The 23,104-nt window shown below is 45.5% G+C and overlaps 1 protein-coding gene across 2 annotated transcripts; it reads left to right on the forward strand.

Annotated features, from left to right (window-relative positions):
* The first annotated feature begins 1,952 nt into the window (after positions 1–1,952).
* Positions 1,953–20,026, forward strand: FUT10 (fucosyltransferase 10). 2 transcript variants are annotated; one of them, XM_054054956.1, is made up of 5 exons: positions 1,953–2,107; positions 4,590–4,792; positions 7,033–7,318; positions 11,598–12,433; positions 13,616–20,026. In XM_054054956.1, exons 2-5 carry the CDS (start codon positions 4,712–4,714, stop codon positions 13,838–13,840), a joined length of 1,428 nt encoding a protein of 475 aa, XP_053910931.1. In that variant the 5' UTR covers positions 1,953–2,107; positions 4,590–4,711; the 3' UTR covers positions 13,841–20,026. The 2 variants fall into 2 exon arrangements, with proteins under 2 accessions (XP_053910931.1, XP_053910930.1); XM_054054955.1 differs by having other exon boundaries at positions 1,965–2,107; positions 4,587–4,792.
* Positions 20,027–23,104: the final 3,078 nt, after the last annotated feature.

Raw genomic sequence — 23,104 nt, forward strand, 5'->3', positions numbered from 1 at the left:
ATCCTGCAATAGGAGTTTATTTTCTCAGAGTGGCATAGCAGGACAAGAAATAGAAGTGAGCTTTTCCGATGCCAGCCACTGGATGGAGCTGGTCCAAGAATACCTTGCTAATGGCACGGGTTGGGCTATCCCACGGCCCTCAGGACTACCTTCTGTGGTTTCAATCTAAAAGTGTAGGTTGTTGGGATCTGTGGACTGCTCTAAGGGCATCTTGAGGGATGGTAACTCTGAAAAGCAAGCTCGTTGCAGGACACCGAAGTATGTTACAAACAAGTTGTGTCCTTATGAGAGCAACTTAGGAGTCTGGCAGCTGAGGAAGCTTAAAAGCATGAGTATTAGTGAGTTTAAAAATGACAGAGCAGACCAAACCCCAGTAAGACTGCAGCAAATCCTTCCATAGACTGTACTAGGCTTCTGATCCGACTCCAATCACTGAATTTAACTTAGTGAAACCACACAATTGTTGTGTTCTCTCGGCCTCGGGGCACTCTACAACCTTAGTCAGGCCTGCAAAAGCAGGAGTCTGCCTTAGCAGGCATCTGCTTTACATAATAATAATACTTGGAGGTTCTCGCTGCATGGAGATTATGTTACATGTACATGTAACAGAACTAATATCTGTAACCACACTTCACAGAGAATATTAAAATCGTACCTTAACCTTCTACTTAAAAATAAGACTCCAGCTGCTAGGCCTTTTGGACGACAACAACAATAGGATGAGAGTTGCAGTGATGGTCTAAACAAAGAGTGGAGGATAAATAAATTGGTCATGTCCCAACACTGCAGTGTCAGTTACTCGTTTTCACCTTGGGAGGAGCCTGGTAGCTTGGACAGAAATTGGAGCTCCATGGTGCAGTGCATGCAGCAAGACGTGGGTGATGCTCCAAATAGGCTGCAGGCACACAGCGCTGTGGAGGAAAGGGGGGCAGAGCCAGCAGGGCAGGGGTCACTTAAACTGCTGCAGAGGCCAGGATTCAGGTTGTCCACTGAGTGCCCTTGTGGGCCTCCTGGGAAGGTTGCAGACATGACCCACCGTAGAGTAAGGAGATGAGTGGTGTGCACAACATTTGCACAATTTATATCACTTGTGCGTTTCAGAGACACATCAGGTGTTCCTTCTGTCTCCTCTGGGACTCTTCCTCCCTCCTCTCCCCAGGTAACCACGTGCTTGCACCTCCCCTGCCTGCCACCTTTTGGTCAGAAGCAGCAGATATGGTGCTTTCCTGTGTTTGTGTATAAATACAAGCACATATGAGGAACTGTGTAAGTATCAGATACCTCTGTGTTAATACCAAGGTGTACGTATGAGGCAGATATTTTACAAACACAAACACGTATGGTTGATGTGTCTGTATTGGCTAGGTAAATACGGAGCCTGCCCTAAGCCAGCAGAACAGCCCTTCGGAGTAAGTAACTTTCACTAAAACCAGCAAATGCCATGAACTCCATGAAGAGGGGCCCAGCCTCTGGGAACAACGGCCCGGCGGGCAGCACCCCGTCGCTACACTAAGCCCTGCCGTGACGCCTCGGCAAGGCTGGGAGCTAGGCACGGTCTAGGACGGGATGCTCGCCGCAGCCTCACGCCCGAGGGAGGAGGGATGTGATCCCTGCCAGTCGGAGCCAGCTCTCCAAGCGTCCCAGCTTCCGTGACGCATTTCTTTTTCTGGCAGCCCTCTGGCTGGATGCAGTCAATCTGCGCCTTCACCGACTACACAACCTGCACCGTTGTAAAACAAAAATACCCAAACTCCCAAACCAACAAAAAATGCCAAAAACCGCAATTACGCCAACATCTTATAGAAATCTGGGACGAGTGTATTTTGGAGGGTGCGCGAAGCCTGGCGGTGCGGGGAGGCAGCCGGGGGCGGGTGTCACGGGCGGCTCCCGCGGGCCGCTTCTCCCACTTCGGAGAGCTGCGGACCCCAATCGAGTCGCCCCCCTGTTGGAGCGCCCCCCGCGGGGCGATGGGCGGAGGGAGGCGCGGAGCCGCCCCGCCGCGGGGGCCCTCTCGCCCAGCCCCCGCCTCCCTCCGCCCACCCAGAACCGCCCCAAATCAAAGTGTCCCGAACCCCCGAACCCGGGCGGAGGGAGAGGTTTATCCGGGGTGAGTATCCGGCGGAGAATGCCGGAGCCACGGGCGGGGAGCGGGGCAGGAGCTCTCGCCGCAGCCGCTCTCGCTGGGGCTGCGGGACGGGCTGAGCCTCGCCGAGGGAAAAACAGCCCCGGCCGCTATGCTGAGCCCGGGGGAATCCGTGCGGGAGGGAGAGGCAGCGGGGAGACACAATGGGAAGTTCGGAAAGATCTGCAGGACAGCCGCGGGGGGGTGTGTGTGGTGATTTATCCTCATTCTTTCAAGCCCCCGGCGCCTCCGTTCGGCCTGGCCGAGCTGGGAAGGCGCTGCGAGGTCGCTTTTGCGGCGGAGTTGTAGCGGGACAGAGCCTCGTGTGTGTCGCTGCGAGCAGAGCCGCAGCGCCGCACCCGGCGGACGGGCGGGGGCCTCTCGGGGGAACACCCCGAAATGAGCCCATTACTACTTTGCCAGCGGAGCAGTGCATTCCCGGAAGGACGGGATGTCATCCAGAGGGACATGGACAGGCTGGAGAAGTGGGGCTGTGAGAACCTCATGAGGTTAAACAAGGCCAAGTGTAAGGTCCTGTACCTGGGTGGGGGCGATCCCCGTTTTCATTACAGGATGGGGGCTGACATGATTGAGAGCAGCACTGCAGAGAAGGACTTGATGGTGCTGGTTGTTGAGAAGCTCAACATGAGCCAGCAGTGTGCACTCACAGCCCAGAGGGCCGACCGCATCCTGGGCCGCATCAAAAGAAGCGTGGTCAGCAGGTCGAGGGAGGTGATTCTGCCCCTCTGTTCCTCTCTTGTGAGTCGTCATCTGGAGTACTGCGTCCAGTTCTGGAATGCTCAACATAGGAAGGATATGGAGCTGTTGGAACGGGTCCAGAGGAGGGCTACAAAGACGATCAGAGAGCCCTCCCAAGCATCTCCCGTTTGAGGACAGGCTGAGAGAGTTGGTCCTGTTCAGCCTGGAGAAGAGAAGGTTCAGAGGAGATCTTATAGCGATCTTCCACTTCCTGAAGGGGCTACAAGAAAGCTGGGGAGGGGCTTGTGGTGATAAATACAAACTAAAGTAAGATAAAGGCTTGTGGGGATACGAAGAGGGAGAATGGGTATAAACTGGAGAGGGACAGATTTAGACTAGACATTAGGAAGAATTTTTTCACTATGAGAGTGGTGAGGGACTGGAATGGGTTGCCCAGGGTGGTTGTGGATGCACCATCCCTGGAGGTGTTCAAGGCCAGGTTGGATGGGGCCTTGGTCAGCCTGATCTAGTGGGATGTCCCTGCCCATGGCAGCGGGCTTGGAACTAGGTGATCTTTAAGGTCCCTTCGAACCCAAACTATTCTATGATTCTATGATTAAGTGGGTCATTAGAGTCATTTTGCCATGAACAGGGTAAAATGTGTGCTATTAAACATACCGTTCTGCTCCTCGGGTATGTTTTCACCAGCACGGTTGCCAGCAGATTTCATCCTTTCCCTCTTCTAGTGCCTCATTTTGGCTATAATGCAAGAGGGACAGATGATGCAGAGGCTTTATAGAAGATCCTACCTGATATGTGAAGTGGCCGGCCAGCAGCTGTGCACTTTTGTGCCCACACAAAGCCTTCAAAAGCAGCTGTCCCATGCAAAGCAGAACTCACACTGTGTGATTTTGTATCAGCTTTTACTCAGGAGGCTTTTCTGATGGTTGATGGGTATGGATGAACACATGTTGCAGTGAAAGCAGAAACAGGATTGTTATTTTTTTGTCTCTAGCTCCCAGTGCCACTTAGGTAGTATCACACTGTGGCAGGTGGTAGTTTTGGGACCCATAGCTCTTTGTCAGGTTTTTGGAACTTCGTGAGTGGGATTAGGATGGGAGGAAGCTGGCAGGTGCATGTACGTGTAGACAATACAATCACATACACCTTCCTGTTATAGAAGAACTTCCTAAACAACAGGTGAATCTCTGAAAGAGCTGAGTTTTAAAACAGCAATTTATGAAACATCTTTTTTTTTTTTTGGTGTGTATTTCTGCTTTCAGAATACCTACATTTTGGAACTTTACTCTTCTGCCTTGAGAGATAAAGTCTTGTGTTTCTCCCTCTCATCCTTTATTTGCTTTTATTTTTTTTTCTGTGCTTCGGGCTAGATATGTTGGTGAACAGAAGTCCCAGAAGACTTCAGTATAGTGAGTCCTAGGGCTAGATGGTTGTATACCTCCTCTGGGAGCATTTTCAGGGCATGCCCAGGGAAGGGTAGTCTTTTATCAATCACCTGCTTCCAGGTGCTGAAAAGCTGCACAATTTGCCATCTTAAACTCAGGAAAATGGCTGTCCTCCCCAAACAGGACTGAGCTGGAATGACCAGCAAGAGAATAGATGCCTGGGGGTGTGCATGAGAGTGCTGTTTTCTGGGTACATGGCTCAAAACGTGTCTTTGGCACCTACAGAAAGCTACAGGTAGACATCAAGTTAACCACTGAGCTTGAGGAGCAATCTTTATTCATGCTGTACCCTTTTTCAGCAGCGGTCACCATGAAGAGGAATAAGGATGGAGTGGAGAAGCCCTGCAACAAAGGCTGAGACTTTAGTCAGGCTGGCCTTCCTGGGGCCTAGCTCTAACTACTCTGTCAAACCTGGCAGTGCAACATGATTAAAATGAGGAGGAAGAAACTGTGGGCATCTTGCTTCTGCTTTGCAGCTGCCTTTTTCCTTTTCATGACACTGCAGGTACGGGGGCAAAGGGGGGAGGTATGCATGAGGTCACTCGCAAAGTGTGACACAATTCAGGCAAATGAGAGAAAGCACTGAAGGCAACAGACATTTTCCGTACAAGTCTGTGTTTTGAGAGGAGTGTTTAAGAAACTCTGTCAGCAGCATTGGCTTGGTGGTAATAGTTGACTCCAGCTGACAGAGAACACCTTTCTTGCATAACTTCTTGGCTCCTGGACAAATTTTTCAGGAGTGGTGTACCACACCATGCCGTGTTGTCTTACCTCCATCCACTATTGCCTCCTCTGATTGTGTGTTTGAATTAATTCATTAGGCAGGGAGGCAAGGCTGGACCCATTTGATGCAAATGCGGCAGGCAGACCAGGCATATCTGAGCACATTAGTAAGTGATGGTGGAAATCTGTCCATCAGTCCTGCCTCAAAGGCCATTCTTAGCATTGGGAAGACCAGTAGCTGGTCAGTTAAAAAAACACACAAGAGAAAAATCAGTGTGAAGGCATATTAATTTATGTCTGGGGCAGGTTATCCTATATTTTTGTTAGAAGAGGACAACTTGTAGACAAACTGAGTCAGGCTTGGCTGGTAGTCATGGGACTGTAGGAGACTTCAGTCATGAGATGGCAAGGATCTACCTCAGAGATACCTTTCTACTTGAGCTGTGCTCTGAACTGAGACTCTGGTTCAGACAGTTACCTCAGGTAACTCCCAGTGGAGCCAGCAGGAAGACCTCTGAAGTCCTCCCAGGCCAGCCACCTACTCCAAATTGTGTCTGTTTCTTGGGGGCAGCCACTGACGCTCAATGGTCGCTTTCAGTTCTCTTTCCCTGAACAAGGTATCCAAAGGTGATATAGCTGCCCTAGTATAGAAGCAGTGTCAGCAAGTCTTTAGGACCTTTATTGGGAGGGTTTGTGACTCTACTGCACCTCCTCAACCAAATAGGTTTGGAAGTAGCTAGAGCTTCTCTGTCCCTAGCTGGGACTTTTATCTGTGGAAGTTTGCTGGACGGTGATGCTTGGTGCCCTGCTGCCGAGACTGTTGTTGCACACAAGCTGTTGATGCAATTGGAGTGTGTCTACCCCAAGGAGTTCAGAGACAGCTACTATAAATTCTGCATAAATATAGAGGTTCCTTAAATTTTGCCAGGGCAAAAGCTGGAAGCAAAGAAGGAGCATGTTCCTGGATAAACCTAGACGTGAGGTAGTTACAGACTTATTTCAATTATATTGCTGCAGTTATATATTGTCAAACTTTGCAGCTAGTATGTTGTCCACTTGCTGATGTGGGAGTGTTTTCTGTATTTTCATGTACAGCTGTACTTTGCACAGTCTCCTCTGTGTGCTGTCCCAGTATCGCCTGTTGCACAGAGCCTATTTAGTCTAACTACAGTGTGTTTTGCTACACAGTGAGAGTGAATGACACAGCAACAACAAGGTGTATGCAGGCAGTAAAGATACCAGGGAAGATAAATGTTTCCAAACAACTTAATATAAGCAGCACCTTCCTGGTTTACATCCTCCTTCAGAGCCATCCAACAAGTGAAAGTGCTGCGGTCAAAGATGTCTGTTGGTTTTGAATGTCCCCATCATTCTTCCAGCTGTTCATGTGGTGGCATTATGTACTGCATGTGAAGGTGCATGCAGAAAAAGCTGTTTGTATGGTAGCAGAAGTGTCTTTGCCCTACTAAAGCTAAGAGTAGGAGCTAGGTATCCTGTGGCCATACCTGCTGGCACCATTTCTGTCACTTCACTCAACAGACTTCTCTGCCTCTCTGCTTTTATAGCAGAGAGAAGAGAATCTGGAGAAAAAAGTGGTGGCTTCATGGGCACCAGAAACACCCCAGATTTTGGGTTGAGTTTTTAAGGTTGCTTATAGGGTTTCAGATCTGTAAGTGATGATTCATACTTGTAGGTCTTTCACTTCTCTGTATGCAGATGGGGTTTTCCAGGCTATTGAAGGGCTGTTCTCTGTTCTGTGCTTTTCTTTGGGATAAAGCAGAAGATGTGTTGTTAAAATAATACATGATGTGGCCATGTCTCAGTGCAGAAATGTATGTCCTTCCCCCTCTTTAGAAAGTCAAATTACAGCTTTTTGCTCTTCTGATGTAAGATCACCTGGATGGTCACTGCAGTCAGTGAAATGCACCCACTTTGAATCACAGAAACTTCACATGCAGACTTACTTAGTGCTTGATGCTTAAATGGTGATGTGCTGTGATACGTATGTTTATTTTCCTGAAGGTTGTCACTGAACTGGGCAATTCAGAGAATATGGTGGCAGTAATCTCCAGTTTACACAGTGGCCCATTAAAGCCTGCGGAGAGATATGCTTTTCAATTTAAGAAGCAGGAACTTCACAGCAGCCTGAAGACAGAATCTAATGTAAATCACTACCCCATCCTGCTCTGGTGGTCTCCCCTGACTGGAGAGACAGGGAGATTGGGTCAGTGCGGAGAGGATGTTTGCTTCTTTACCATCAACAAGACCTACCAGCACAATCAGATGACGAGAGCATTTCTGTTCTATGGTAAGGATCTGTTTCTTTTTGAAGGAGTATCTTTTCCCTCCTGCCCAGTTATTTTCCTTTAGATTTTAAATATTCTAAGTGGCAGTCACTGAGAACGGGAAACTTAGACAGCTCATTGTGCTAAACTTTTCCTAGTGCTAAATACCATCAGCAGAGATAGAGAGATGCATATTCTCTGTAAAAAGTTCTTTGAAAAGTGACCATGCTTGTCTGTGGGATGGCTGTTGCATTGTTCCATGCTGCTTTCCAGTCACATGTGCTCCCTGTTTTATGGGAAAAAATATAATTTCCCATAGCTGCCAAGTCAGGAAGACAGTCTGAGACCAAGCCAGCTTTTTTCCCGTCTTCTGTTTTGTCACCCCTAGCTGAGGTCCTGCAAGGCCTCTGTGGAACTTGTGCAAGTCTTTTGTCTTAAAATAATGTCATCGCTGGTAACTAACTGTGCAACTCCCCTGCCTCATGTGCTGAGGAATTGCTAGCAGACTGTAAATGGAAAGTGGTGAAAGAAATGTATTGATTCTGCAAAGAGAGCAGCAGGTAGTGCAAACTTTTAAGCTGCTCTGTATCTGCTGCACCAGAAAATGCCCACTACTTGTACTCTAAAGTGAATCTACAGAACACTGAAGACACATCTTATAAAAATAGGCTTTATTTTGTTAATTTTGTTTTTTTTCCTTATACAGTTGCTTTTCAGAGGAGAAGTGAATTTTAGGTGGAAAAATAAAGACAAATTCTTTTCTCTTGGTTCAGCCCCTTTGTCTAGAAATGAAATAAAACAAAGTCCTGAATCTCATTCACTCAGTCAGGATTCTGAAGCATTCTGCTTCAGAAACTGTCAGCCTCTGGACTGGACAGGTGCACACTGTCCTGGGTTGAAAACTGGTTGGATGGCCGGGCCCAGAGAGTGGTGGTAAATGGAATTAACTCCAGCTGGAGACCAGTTACAAGTGGGGTTCCCCAAGGCTCAATACTGAGTCCAGCCCTGTTCAATGTCTTTATCAATGACCTGGATGAATGCATTGAGTGCACCCTTAGCAAGTTTGCAGATGACACTAAACTGGGTGGAAGTGTGGATCTGATGGAGGGTAGGAAGACTCTGCAAAGGGATCTGAACAGGTTGGACTGCTGGGCTGAGACCAATGGCATGAGGTTTAACAAGGCCAAATGCCGGGTCCTGCACTTGGGGCACAACAACCCTATGCAGTGCTATAGACTAGGAGAAGTCTGGCTAGAAAGCTGCCTGGAGGAGAAGGACCTGGGGGTATTGGTTGACAGATGACTGAACATGAGCCATCAGTGTGCCCAGGTGGCCAAGAAGGCCAATGGCATCTTGGCTTGTATCAGAAATGGCGTGACCAGCAGGTCCAGGGAGGCTGTTCTCCCTCTGTACTCAGCACTGGTGAGACTGTACCTCGAATCCTGTGTTCTGGGCCCCTCACCACAAGAAGGATGTTGAGGCTCTGGAGCGTGTCCAGAGAAAAGCAACGAAGCTGGTGAAGGGGCTGGAGAACAAGTCTTACGAGGAGCGGCTGAGAGAGCTGGGGTTGTTTAGTCTGGAGAGGAGGAGGCTGAGGGGAGACCTTATTGCTCTCTACAACTATGTGAAAGGAGGTAGTGGAGAGGAGGGAGCTGGCCTTTTCTCCCAAGTGACAGGGGACAGGACAAGAGGGAATGGCCTCAGGTTCCGCCAGGGGAGGTTCAGGCTTGACATCAGGAAAAAATTTTTCACGGAAAGGGTCATTGGGCACTGGAACAGGCTTCCCAGGGAGGTGGTTGAGTCACCTTCCCTGGAAGTGTTTAAAGGACAGGTGGATGAGATGCTGAGGGGCATGGTTTAGGGATTGTTAGGAATGGTTGGACTCTATGATCCAGTGGGTCCTTTCCAACCTAGTGATTCTATGATTCTATGATACAGGTGAGCTGGAAATACAGGAAAGAAGGACATTTTGCATGGTTGTTAGCAGTGAACTAAAAACATCTTGTTACTATTTTTTTTCAGAGTCCAAGTAGGTCAGCTTTCTCTGTTGGTAACATAGTGGTCAGGCATGAAAGTGAAGGTATAACAGCAAAGGAATGAGAAGCTGACCCGATTAAAGACAAGGAAAGCTGGGTTTGCATCACATGAGAACTGTAAAGTCTAGTAGTTTTGGTCTTCGAGATTAATTCTGTTTGTTTGTTTCAACATTAGAAAGACTATTACTGTGGATGTGATTTTCTTACGTATTCTTTAAGGACTAGTTATACTGGCTAAAAGACTCTCTCTGTAATTGTTTTTTTCTTTTGTTGTGATGCTGACTCTGTACTGTGTAAAGACAAGTGTCAGAATCTGCAAGAATGTTACTTATTTTTAAATCACAATAAGTAAAAAAATGCTGTATCAAGGCACAGTCTCTCTCAATACTGAGGCTGCAAAAAGGCATATTTTGCTATTTCAGAATTTCTCTCTAAACAGCCTGCTGTGTGAAAACTTTAACATCTGCATTTTCCTGCTAAGGCTGGTTCAGGGCACAGTTTCCCCTTCAAAAAAACTGCATTAGTTTTCCTCTTGGTTGGTGAGCTAGTCAAGAGAAGAATGATCCAAAGCTTAGTAAAAATATTATGCAAAAAATGAGGTACAGATGATTTCCAGCACAATGGCTTTTCTAGAAGCACTGACTTTTCTGCAACTTGTACTGACTTACTGTCCTTGCCTGGGAAGCCCTTAGGTAAAGGTGATGACTTTGTTACATGCTGCTATCTCCTGTTTAGAAATGAAACATCGCATCCACTTGCTGGATTTTGTCACTGCTTTGGGCGGGATTCCCAGCTCCACCTTTTCAGTGTCACGTATTTCACAGAAGTTTTATGTGTAGTGTGAGCTACCAGTGCAACTGAGTCAGCATGAACTGGATCTGGTGCCATTCTATGAGAGCCTCAGGGGTGTTGTTCTTGAGTGAGGAGTATGTGCAGCTTTTCTGCACTGGGGTTTCGGGTCCTTGGAGTATTAATCCTGAACAAATGATGTCTTTGAAGATGCAGAACTTCTCCTGTCAGCATCCATCTTTATTTTCTGTACTTTGCCACATATATAATATTTCCTAATTAATAGTTTGGAAGTTGAAATTGCTCATAATTGTAGTCTTGTTGCACTTTCTTTATCCCCTCATAAGCTCATTTATTTCTTTTATCTCACAGGGTAGGGAACATGCTGATATTACCTTTCCTTTAATCCTTAAAAGCTTCTTGTCTTATTGCTGGACTGAGATTGATTGCTGTATTAGCATCAGTCATTCTGATGTGCTCTAATCTATAATGCATTTTTCTCGTAAGTTTCTCTTTGCCTAATTCTCTCTTTGTTTAATAATTTTTATGTCTCTTTTTATTCCTCTTTAATCCCTTTTCTTGTCTCTTTCTTTACTGCAATTTCCTTTTCCCTGCAATATTACCTTGAAGAGGGAGCAGTGTTGTGAGAAACAGAACTGAAGTGCTATGGTTTCAATCCACATAATTTCATTACTGTCTGTATGCACTTCTCCTGTGGCCATCGCTTAGAGCAAAGTATTTTCGAAATCAGATGGGCCTTGCAAGCTTCCTTGTGAAAATTTGGTTTATTGTCCATTTATCTCACCTTCTTCTATCACTATAACACATCAGAACCAAAGACAGCAAATGGCATGTTTCAGTGAGTGGCACAGCCCATTGTCCTTTTAGTGTTGAGGGCTTGGGACCACCATTCAGTGGGAAACAAAGTCAAATATGTAGCAGCCTTGAAAAAAACAGTCTCTATAGTACAACATCTTTCTAAGACTTGAAGTCATTCATGTGAATTTTCTCAATCTTGTCCAGCATTTTAACATGCTTTTTGTTGTTTTGCTGCTGTAACCAAGTTGAGCCCTGCAGTTATAATTTCTATATAACCATTATAGATAGAGACAATACCATTTGTCTCCCTATTTACAGAACCAGGGGATTATTAAGCATCTGATTAGTCTCGTATCAGTGCATTAAAATATGAACTTCCTAGCGAGCCTTTGAAATGAGAGCCCTTTAAACTAACATGAAGCAAAAGAAAACCTTTTCTAGTCTTAACTGCTGGTTCCAATTCTCTAGATGCTTTTGCTGACAAACTCTAACACTCCTCTGTCTTTGCATGAATTGCTCTCGTTGCAATACTGCCTTATAATGTCATAAATGCAATGGTTGTAGAGCTAATACTAAATCAAGGCTAGGCTGTTGTGTCGTTGTAATTGGTGTGGCATGATAGGTAGGGGCAGACTAAACACTGTTTGCTTTTGTCTAGGAACTGACTTCAGTATAGACAGCCTACCGCTCCCTCGTAAAGACTACCATGATTGGGCCCTTTTCCATGAAGAGTCACCAAAAAACAACTACAAACTCTTCCATGAACCAACAATCACCTTATTCAACCACACTGCAACATTTAGCCGCAATTCTCATCTACCCCTGACCACTCAATACCTTGAGAGTGTAGAAGTCTTGAAATCACTGACGTATGTGATCCCACTGCAGATTAAGAACAGCCTGAGGAAGAGGCTTGCACCACTTGTCTATGTGCAGTCTGACTGCAACCCTCCTTCTGACCGAGACAGCTATGTGCGTGAGCTGATGTGCCACATTGAAGTAGACTCTTATGGGGAATGTCTACATAACAGAGACCTTCCTCAGCATCTCAGAAATCCAACTGCCATGGATGATGGGAACTTCTATAAAGTACTGGCACAGTACAAGTTCATTCTAGCTTTTGAAAATGCTATCTGTGACGATTACATCACTGAAAAACTCTGGCGGCCACTGAAGTTGGGAGTGGTACCAGTGTACTTTGGATCTCCCAGCGTTGTAGACTGGCTTCCTAGTAACAGGAGTGCAATTCTTGTGTCTAGTTTTTCTCACCCTCGGGAGCTGGCTCGCTATATTAAAATACTAGATACAAACGATCAAGAATATGAGTCCTACCTACAATGGAAACTGAAAGGGGACATTTCCAACCCCAGGCTGCTTACAGCAATGAAGGAACGCAAGTGGGGAGTGCAAGATGTCACCCAGGACAATTACATTGACACCTTTGAGTGCATGGTGTGTAACAGAGTGTGGGAAAACATACGAAGGAAAGAAAAGGTACTTGTGACTTTTGTCTTTATTTCTCAGATAGGATTTAAAATGGCTCTAGGCTCAGATTTGTCCCAGGGGGTTTGGTTACCAGATTACTGCACAGCCTACAACCACTGTTATTGCAATGCCATTGGGTTGTGCATCCTCATGTCAAGAGGTGTTGGCAGAAGTTGTGGATACTCAGCCAAAGCATGTGTTCCTCATACTGATGCAGTGCATGAGATCATACACATTGACCATTCTGCTGGTGGTCATTTCAGCAGAAGGGTTGAATTGTGCAGGGAGGAGGTTTTTATCAGGCTGCAGGAAGCAATCTTACTTGGCTGGCTTGCTTTAGATGACTTGGAACATTTGGAAACAGGTTGTCCAGAGAGGCTATGTGACCTGTGTCCTTGGAGGTGTTGAAGCCTCCACGCAATGCTGCCCTGGGCAGTTAGATATGATCAGACCTGTCCAGCATAGTAAACTGGACTAGGTGATCACTGGATCCTGACTTCAATACTGTACGATTGTTTGAGTCTGTTTATGTGTCAGTACGTGCAAACCCATAATGACAGCATGCAATTGTCTGTGGCCACGTTTGGTGATGAAACATCGAAACATTGATGTTTATGCCAGGTTGTGCAACCTGGTAATCATTACATTTAACCAGTTGTTCTTACCTGAAAGTGGTGCAAATCTGGACAGATATCCTCTCTTTGAGTTAGGAATACAGCCATGGAAAGGTGTAGAATTGATTAGATACAGATATTCCTTCCCAATGCTTTAGTGGCTCTCTAGTCAAAAGACTACTAAGGCTAGTTTGCTCTCCTGGTCAGATTCATGGCTTGTTTTTTTTTTTTTTTTTCTTAGATATTCTCATTAACTGTTTACATGTTTAAGATAAAACCAGAATATAATAATGAGAACAGAACTCCTTGCCATACAATTTCAGTTTTGGTGGGTTGGTGCTGCTCATTTGCAGCCAGACCTGATCTGAGACTCTGACTCTTCTTGACAACGTGACTGGCGTTGTCCTGAGCGCTTTGGGGAGACCTTCCCCACTGACATCCACAGGAATGTGACTAGAACCTGTAGTAGGAAGGAAAATGTCACTGACATGCTTTGATAGTTTATTGGTGGCAGAGCTCCTTTCTTCTCTGTCTGCCAAGGTCCAGGAATAACACTTTTGTTTCTCTCTATTTCCAGGGATGGCTGCCGCAGAGGTGGAAGGCTCATGTTAACCATCTGACATGCCCCAAACCAGAGGCATTCTGGTTCTTGTCTTCAAACCGTGGCTGGACTTCTCTCCAAGAGATGTGGATACCAAGCTATGAGCAATCCAAGAAAGAAGCCTGGGCGCTGAGGCAGCTGGTGGAAAGGAACAGGAATTTTACAGCTGAAGAGTTTTGGATGCTTGTGTTCAGAGAATAAACACAATAACCTGTAAAGAGGAGTGAGCTCCTCAGAACATTCTGTGGAATTTTCTTATGTAGGTAACTTTACTATATGTAGGATTGGTAGTCACAAGAAGTAGACCTGTAAGACTGAGTTTAGTATGTTCAGTGCTCAAGGAGTACTAAGGAGTGCTAAAAACCAGAGTGACCCTGACAGGTGATATGTATGTGTATGTGTATTATATTTAGAATTACTTATCTTTATATTAATTATTATTAGTTCAGACTTTTGAGCATTTAGGCACAAGTTGTCAAGGCTCTGAAAGCCCAGTTCTAAGCACACAGCTAGTTCCTATGAAGCAGATGGATCTCACTCCATCTTTAGATACACAACTGTGCTCATGGTGTCAAGACCCTTCTTCCCCTAGTTCAGGAGCCTCCTTTGCTGCATCAATAGCAACAGGCTGGAGAGCAGCTGGCACCATTGTACTGGTACAGCTTCTGTGCTACTTTGGAGGTAGAGGAAAAACTTGGGACTGTGCCCCTGGCTTATTATCTATTTTCCTGGCATCAGCAAATTTAACGGGGACTTGGCAGGCTTTGTGTCCTGACAGTGAGTGCCAATGTAAAGTGCATTAGTACTTGGCAGAGGGAAGGACCATCTGTTACTGTCCAGGGACAGATTGAATTAAAAACGTGCTGGCTCAGATTTACCCACCATCTTCTGCTAAAAATAAGCAGAGCATATGAATATCTCTACTCCCCAGAAATAGAGCTGGCCTCCATCTGACTTACTTACATTCTTGCCTTTCTGATGATGGACTAGTATCACATATAAATATGGAATTATGTGCTTGAAAGGGCAGGGATAAAACTGAGTCTGTTGGTGCTGAAAAATCTTCAACAGACACAAGAAGAGATGGGTGATCACACTACCTGTTTTAACATAGAAAACCTCAAATTATCTGACAAAAAGATCTTGGTGGTCCTGGCCATCACTTGCCAAAGGACACACCCTTGCCTCTTACGCTGACTGTTGCAGTTTTCATCATAATTCTTCCAGCCTCAGTCTGTGGAGTAGTCAACTTCCACAGTATCTGCAAAATGGCATTATCTGGGTGTAGCCATTCGGACGAGAGACAGTCATTCATACTCATACCTATTTATGATGACACAGGCGACTCTGACTATCAATGGTGAAGTTCTTCACATTGCTGGAAAGGCAGATTTTCACCTGTATGATAATTTCCATGGAATTGCTCCTTGTAGCAGGCTATTTTAAGGCTGCTGTCAAGCATCTGGCTGTTTTATGAATGGTTAGCCATGGGGAAGGATGTGAATAGTGTTTGCACCAACAAATTCTTCTGCAAAATCTGCTTGCCTTGGAACAGTTTCCTTACCAGAAATTTCATCACCAATTCACTGGTCAATTTTTTATTACTTTTAAATCTAGCAAGAGAAAGAGCAGTTCTGTGGCCATAAACCATATACTATTGGTCCCTGTTTCTATGAGCATATACTTAATTTTGATTAAGCCAAACAGTCCCACTGGAATTTCCTACCTCTAGTGTTTTGCCACTATGGCTTATAGCATCTGCTGGACTTTTCTTAAACGTTTTCCCTATTGGTTTACAGTGCAAATGATTAGTTAACTAAATTCCACAAATGAGGCCATTCAGGAAAATGGCATTAACAACAGACTTGTAGGGTTTCCTGAATCAAGACCTAGACATAAATACCACAATATTTGCAAAGGGAACTGCTGAATCCCCACCCATTGCTGTGAATCTCTGTTTCTCCTCACAGAATAACACAGACTATCTGCAGCATGAAGGACTCTCTTTTTTTTTTTGTGATGTTTTGCTGTCTCCTTTGCCACAAATATCAAGCCATGTTTTTTAAAGACCTTGGGAGCTGCACAACTGAAGATTTTTTCTTTGTTTTTGTGGTAGAAACTGACAGATCCCAAGCTTCCTGAGCAATCTGGTAGATAGATATTATCCAAAGATATGAGGCATATTTCTCTCAGAGAGTTTATGGTGTGTTATATTTATTATTATTTACTTTGGTGGAGTAGGAGGGAAAGGAAGAATGAAGTTTACAACCAAAAATATGAAATTTCCAGTGGTCAACATCAGGTGTTTCAGAAGAGAGAACATCTTCATCCCTTCATCCACTGATATACACAATAGAAAGAGGAACACCCAGAGCAGCTGGCTGAACATATTCCATGTATAATTGTCACAAAGCCTCAAAAAATCCTCTGAAAATGCATTCTCTTTAGAAGACAAGCACTAAGCTCTTGGTTCCCAAAGGCTAGCTCAGAACAATTGACCTCTTGGCCTTTAATTACCCTTAAGAGTCTTTTTTGCCTGTGCTAGATGGAGGGAAGTCTTAGTGAATGTGACCCTGGGAGACTTGCGACAAATATTTGTGCAAGCTCATCAAGTATAAGAAAGATTGACCGTCATGAATTTTAAGTTGATGTCTTTTCCCCCCTCTATTGCTCTGAGAAGAAATAAGCGGAAGAAGCTGACCAGTCTCTGGTTTTGGTGGTGGTGTGGTTTTTTTTTCTTTCCAACTGGGGGGAGGGGTGCTAGCTGATTTGCTAGCCTTCCTGCCATGTGCAGGTTTAATTCTGGCTGCAGAGTAATTCAGTTTGTTTGGCCGGCTCATGTATGTCCTGGATGGCACAGATCTTTCTTTTTTTTCATTTTTTTTTGCCATTGAAAGGAAATAACAACACAGTTGAGAAAACTTCTCTATTTCTAACAACAAGAGCTGATTTTGTGTGAATTAGTGCATGTTTCCCAACCTCTTGCATAGTAGTAACAAGCAGTCCTGATTTCCCCTTTTGTGGGATACACGACACAAAGACAGTTCCTACTAGGCTTGCGTTTATTCCTGTGCATCCACATCCATCTCCTCACCAGTACTGTCATTTGCACCTGAAATACAAAAACTTGAGACTAGACTGCCTTCAGAAGATGCCTTCAGTCATCTTTGAAGTATCTCTGGGAATGGGCAGCAGTCCCAGCGGGGCTGGGAGAGCATGGGGAAGGAGATCACCCTGGAGGTAAGCCCAGGATGTGGTCCTCCTTCTCTCTCTCCTTAAGGAAAATCAGGATTGAGACACGGACAAATACAAGCAGAGATTGCTTTTGCCTTTCCAACTACAGTCCCCTGGCCTCTCTGTGCCCAGCCTCTGCCTTCCATAAAGTCCCAGTGTTGTATCTGCACCCATGTGCCTCTCATCCTCTGTGGTTAGGTAAGGAAACAAAATGCAAGATGGTTATTTTTTCACTGCAATGATTTGCTTACATTTCTCCACTTCCACTGTGTCAGAGGCCTGAGCCTTCTCCCTGTTCTCCATGGGGTCTGGCTGCCTATCCTCAAGGCCTGCTCTGACCCAGAGCAGTGATACCTGGGATCAGACTGCAGGGAAACAGATAAGATGTGTGTGAGAAGAAGCCATGAGAAGCCTCATCTGGGGCCTCCTTTGTCATTCCAGAGCTACTTTTGAGGTCCTGAATCCCTGTCCAGGCTATGCTGTGCCATGCCCTATCCTGGCCGTGGGGCTGACCCTGGACCCAGGCCAACATGCTGTCTGAATATTTAACTGAATATTCTGCTGTCTGAATATTCTGTCTGAATATTTAACTACTTCATCATGTGGGCCTTCTGGGTGATCACTAGGCTGTGGATGGCCCTATCCTTCATTACTACCATTAGCCCTGTTCACTGGCTTGTGGTGCAGTAATCCCTCCACCCTGGTGGACATGCTGCACAACTGGCAGTGGAATTTTGTTCTCCAGACAGGAGCCCTTCCAGAATGTGTCAGAAAAAGTCCCTGGGATTACCTGGTCCTGCCATCATGAGGCTTCTTCCAACTGTATAAGGGTTGTTTTGCTTCTTGGTGAGCTGGTCCACAACTGGTCTACACCATATGTCCCCATTTCTTGTGACTAATACCCACAAGCCTTTGACAGCCACATCCCCTGTCCCCATCCTTTGCCTACTGTGCTCTGCCCCTCTTTGCCTTCTCACAGCACTCCAGTGGTGGGGTCTCTCCTGCCCCGCTGATTTGATCCCGTGTGTGCACAGTTCCAGGATTCTTTCCTCTTCTGAGCTCTGGTTACTCATTCTGTTTTTCCCAGACTGGTTCATTTTTTCATATTTGCTCTTCAAAAATGCCCTTGCCGCTGACAATAACCAACACACTTGGCTTATTCCATTTCCTTGAGAAGAGCCTTGCGGAGTAGGGGTGTTAACACAGGTGGGAGCAGATCGTAAGAGATTGCTGTGCTGGGCATACATTAGACAAACAATAGAGTATTTACCCCAGAAAATGGACAGCAGGCCAGTGACTGGGAAAATAATTAGAGAATAGAAATGCAAGGAGCACTTTGACTGTATTCATTTCAGTGCAAGACAAGACTTGATCCTATGCTGTGGGTGCACAACTGTGCATTGTGGGCTTCAGGGGTCAAATCCTAGCTTTCCTCCCTCATTCAGCACTATAGAGAGAAACAAAGCCAAATGCTTACTTCTGGCAGGTATTAAAGAAAGCCAAGGATCTCGATGCCAGTAATACACATTTGCAAAGCACGTGTTTACTCTGTTTTTTCAGCAGCCTGGCATTAGCCTAATCTTACATACTATCAGGGTGGCTGTGTGCTTCTGTAGAAAGTGTATGTGCTATTGCATGTCCATGAGATGAATGGTGGGGAGGTTTCATATAGCCCACGTAGCAGTGTCACACGCTGCACAGCTCTGTGGGCACTGTTCTAACAACTGGCTGAGGTTGAAGCCAGGATCTCTCTGTGTAGTTAATGGAAAGAAAGAACTTGACTGACTTACCCTTCACAGCAGCACTTTTTTCCAGCAGTGGTAAAGATGGAAGGCCAGGTAGTAAGGGGCAGGGTGGAAAAATGCTGGTGTTCTGCTGGCTGACATTGCCCCCTAGACGTTTTTAAACCACTGTTATTGAATCCTCATGTGCAAATCTTGTTTTTACCGTGTCTCCCACACTCAGGATTAATGAATTAATTATTGAAAACTGACAGCTATTTGCTGATCTGTTAAGTTTCTGGCCTCAGATAAAGGTGTAGAGACAGCTATTGTGCATCTGAGGAATCAAACATCTTGAATGCAATCTTGTCTAATATACATATATAAATTCTGCAGCGAAAATCTCACCTGAAGATTGCTAATGTTGCAAATCAAGGCAGAATGAAGAACACTTGTGTAACTGGGCTTCTTAAAAATAGTTTTTTTTTCCCAAGGATAAACCAAATATTGTGGGAAGTTGGGGCATCACCAAACTCTTGAAGCCCATCCCATTTTGCACTCCTGGTCCCATCCCAAGCCAACCCTCTCTCCCCGAATCCTGATCCCTTCACTTGCGGCCCATTCTTAAGCTGGAGTGAGGTGAGAGTCTGGGAAAAGCACCATCCAAATGGACTTAGCCAGAAGCTGTATCCTTTTGCCCAGGCACAGGAGAAACACCTGGCATCTATAACCTAACATGGCACATTTGACTTGCTTGTTTGGTAGTCTTCTATACATAAAAAAACTACATTAAATGGCAGGATGCTGCATGTTGCTTTCTCATGGCTTCTGACAGAGAGACTTCTTCCTTGGTGCAGGCTTCATGGCTGCTTGGCAGCTTTGTCAATCTCCCTTTGAATGCTCTGTGCTCCCTGCAGAAAAGTCAGTTACTTCTGGACCTCCGGCATGTGTCTTCTGGATGGAGAGGTGTCCTCGGTGGACACTGGTTGCTGCAGTCCTTGAGACAGGGCGGAGTGAGGCAGCTTGAGATGCAGCAGCTGCAGCCTGGAGGTGGTAGTGACAGTTTATAAGTAATAATCTGGCAAATTTTCCACGGTGATGAGACTCAGAAAATAATTGTGTTTTTTTTTCCTCTTTGCTGGCATTCTTTCTGAGTGTTTTAATGGGCACACTTTGCAGTTTCAGGTATTTCTTCAGCATGGGTAGACCTCAGAAATCCTTTGTTTCTTTATACATATGAGGAAATGCTCTCATATTTCCCTGTTCAGCTCTTGGCACATTGAGAAAGACACTGCATAAACTGTGCAAGATCTATGATGAAACCAAGTGACTTGGCAGTCAGAGTATGGCTCCCCAGGAGAGGTCATATGCTCACGATAGATTCGTTATCCCCAGGATCATGTGTGCCTTTTGTAACTACACCACAAAACTCTTACTTTGAATAAATTAAACTTTTTGTGGAGTGTAAATTATTAATGCACTAAAATTTGCTGCTAACAGTTGTTTGCATTTAAAGCTTTTACTCACTGTTCCTGACTGATGCATTTGGTTGTTTGCCATTTTCCTAGAGTCAGCAGAAACACATCCTTTCTCTCCAAGCCATATATTTTGTGCAAAGACCACAGAAACCCAAGAAGATTCATTCCAGGAGTGGGGGCAGTACACACAAACCCCTCTTAATAATGGAAGAAAATACAAACTCTGACCAGAAAAGACCATTTTGTTGCCTAAAAAGACTTCATCTTAGAATTAATTTCTCTCCTGCCCTTCTTCTGTCTGAGAGGTCACCATTGGACTGTCCAGCCCAATGACTACCATTAAAGTCCACAGCCAAAACACCACCCGGAATCCAAGTAGTAGGCAGTGGCCACAGGGACAACATCTTGACCATCATGCAGGTCGTGGGTCACTTGGAGGGCGAAGTTACAGAGGGACTGCACTTTTGGTTTGGTTGAAAAGCCTTGCTCCAGCTTCAAATGAGTCTTTTCTACAGAGAAGCTGGTCCCGGACCCTTGTGCTGTCGAGGCATGGGGGCAAACATGCAAGACAGCTTTGCTGGGACCATTGTCACTGGGTGAAGACTCCTCTGGATGCATAGGGGTGCTTGTTGGTCTCTGGGATCCACTCTATAGATAGGAAGCAAAGCCTCGATATATAGCCTGGGGCAGCTGGGATAGGTCCAAAGGAAAGGAATGCTCTGCCACCTTGCTGTGGCACCTGTTTCTAATAGACCCTCATCCTGCCCCTCCTCAGACCTGTCCCACAGGGCGGTTGTATAGGATGGGATGGCCACTCACTGGAGAAAGCAGGAAAAATGGTGAAAGGAAGATTCCAGGGGAGGCTGGAGAGGAATAGCCTGGGTGAGTAAAGGAGGTAGTCTGATGCCCTCCAGGATGTTGGTTGTTACTGCAGACTAGTTTTAATATGCCCCATAGCATGCAGCGTTAAGACTCACTCTTGTTTTGGCAGTATCAGCCTGCCTCAGAAGGGGAGGATTCCTCCAAGATAGGCAGAACAGGTTTCTGTGCTGGTTCCTGCCGGACAAGGACACTTCCCAGGGGCTGTCTTACTGTTCTGACTGTCGTCAGCACTTTGGAAGGAAATTGATGTTGCTTTTGTGGGTTTGGTAGAGGCAGGTTTGGTTTGGGGGTTTTGGCAGAGAAGATGGTGGCAAAGAGGTGTGAAGGTTGGGTTAAGCTTGCTGATAAGACACCTGAAAACCTCTGGAAGAAAACTTTGAGCTGTTCTTAAGGAAGGGTGAACTGAATTAGGTATGCTGACACACATCTGTTTCCTGAGCGGGGAGAGCATGTGATGCTGAGGAGCATACGGCTTCAGGAGGAGGTAGTCCTTCTCAGGACTTAGACTTTGCCATGTCTTCCACTACTGTGAAACGTTCTGGAGTACCAAGTCCTGTTATGAAGGATATCCCACTACTAGGAGCAAAAACCTGATATTCCCACAGAGATGGAGACATGCAAGCGAAAGCATGGAGTTCCTCAGACTAGAGCGTAGTTTAAATACATCTAGGATTACCTCTGTTATGTACTTGCACGGTGCACCTGACAGCACTTTCCCATATGGCTAATGGCTGGCACATAGAAAAACAGACCTCTTGCACGCTGCGGAAATAGGTCAGTGTTAGTTATTAAGGTAGGAAATGCTTAAACATATTACTTAAACCCAGGAAGGGTTTTTGAAGGAAACAAACAGATGCAAGCACTCTTGAACAAGAGGTCACCTTTTGGGGGTCTCCCCAGCCTAGAACATTTGCTATTATTACTGGATTTTTGAGAATCCTTTTAGAGGAAGAAAGATCAGTATTTCACTGTTGCTGCAGGAAGGACTGTCAAAAAACTCACTAGGTGTGGTAGAAATCACTGCCATACCACCCTCTCACTGGGTGGGAGGGTACATACATGTTGTTCTCACCACTGTATGTTGCTTTGTTCGTACAAATACCAAACTCACTGTTGCAGCTGTGACCCAAGTTGTGCCAGGATTGCTAATCAAAACTACTTAGAACCACATCCAATGGCACAGGGAGATTTGTACTGTAATGGGGTAGCAGAGAACAAAGTGTGAAGTAATCATGAGTTACTGGGTCTTAAATCCCTGCACATACCACTAGGTCATTGCAAAGGGCCTTATAATGAGCATAATGTAATTTAATCCTACTCAGAAGTTGCTGTCTGTCATCAGAATAGTGTAAATGTAAATTCAGGTTAGGGGCTTTTTAATGATTGAAACACTGGTCCACAGTGTGGGAGCTGGTGAAAGCACCAGGACACAGAAGAGTGCAGACAATTCAGATGTTCAGAGGCATCATGTGATGATAGTGATCGCAGAGCCAACTTGTTTTGTCTGGCAGGGTTATTGGGGTGTGCCCATGCCCCCATGCTTGCAGCTGTTCCAGCATCTCTTCTTCCACCTGTCGAAATGGCATGCCTGACAGCTACCTGACACCATGCCTCTGCTCTAGCAGAAAAAATGAGTTTGCTGTGCAGGAAATCAGCTCTGGGCATGCTGATGAGGGCAGGGGGAAGACAGCCAGAGCTTTTTCTATAGGAGCAGCAGCAGTCATTTGGGTGCTATAGAAAGCTGCAAGGCTATAGAATTTTTTACACTTACGGAGAAGGCAGATAAAACTGCTGTGCAGTCAACCTGAAGTGTGTGTATGATGTCTTATCTCTTCAGTCTTCTAGGCAGTATTCTGCCTTTGAAGTGCACTCCAGCATTAGTGCAGAGCGGCCAGAGACTATACTGCACCTATTCTGTACCTCTTTGCCAGCTACTATGTGAAGGTACTCTTATCTATACTCATGGGAAAAGCCACCAGAATGGTGTTTTGCATTTGCATGAAGGAGGTCAAATTCCTGAGAGCATTTCACCTGTCCCTGGACAAATCTACTGCTAAGATGCCAGAGGAGATTGTCCTTGGCAGCACTTCTTCCCAAGGTCTTTGCAAACTCAAGCAGACATGCTTGCTAGGAACATCTTCTTTGGTAAA

This window comes from Cuculus canorus, chromosome Z (genome assembly GCF_017976375.1).
Source record: "Cuculus canorus isolate bCucCan1 chromosome Z, bCucCan1.pri, whole genome shotgun sequence".
In the NCBI taxonomy this organism is placed as follows: domain Eukaryota; kingdom Metazoa; phylum Chordata; class Aves; order Cuculiformes; family Cuculidae; genus Cuculus; species Cuculus canorus.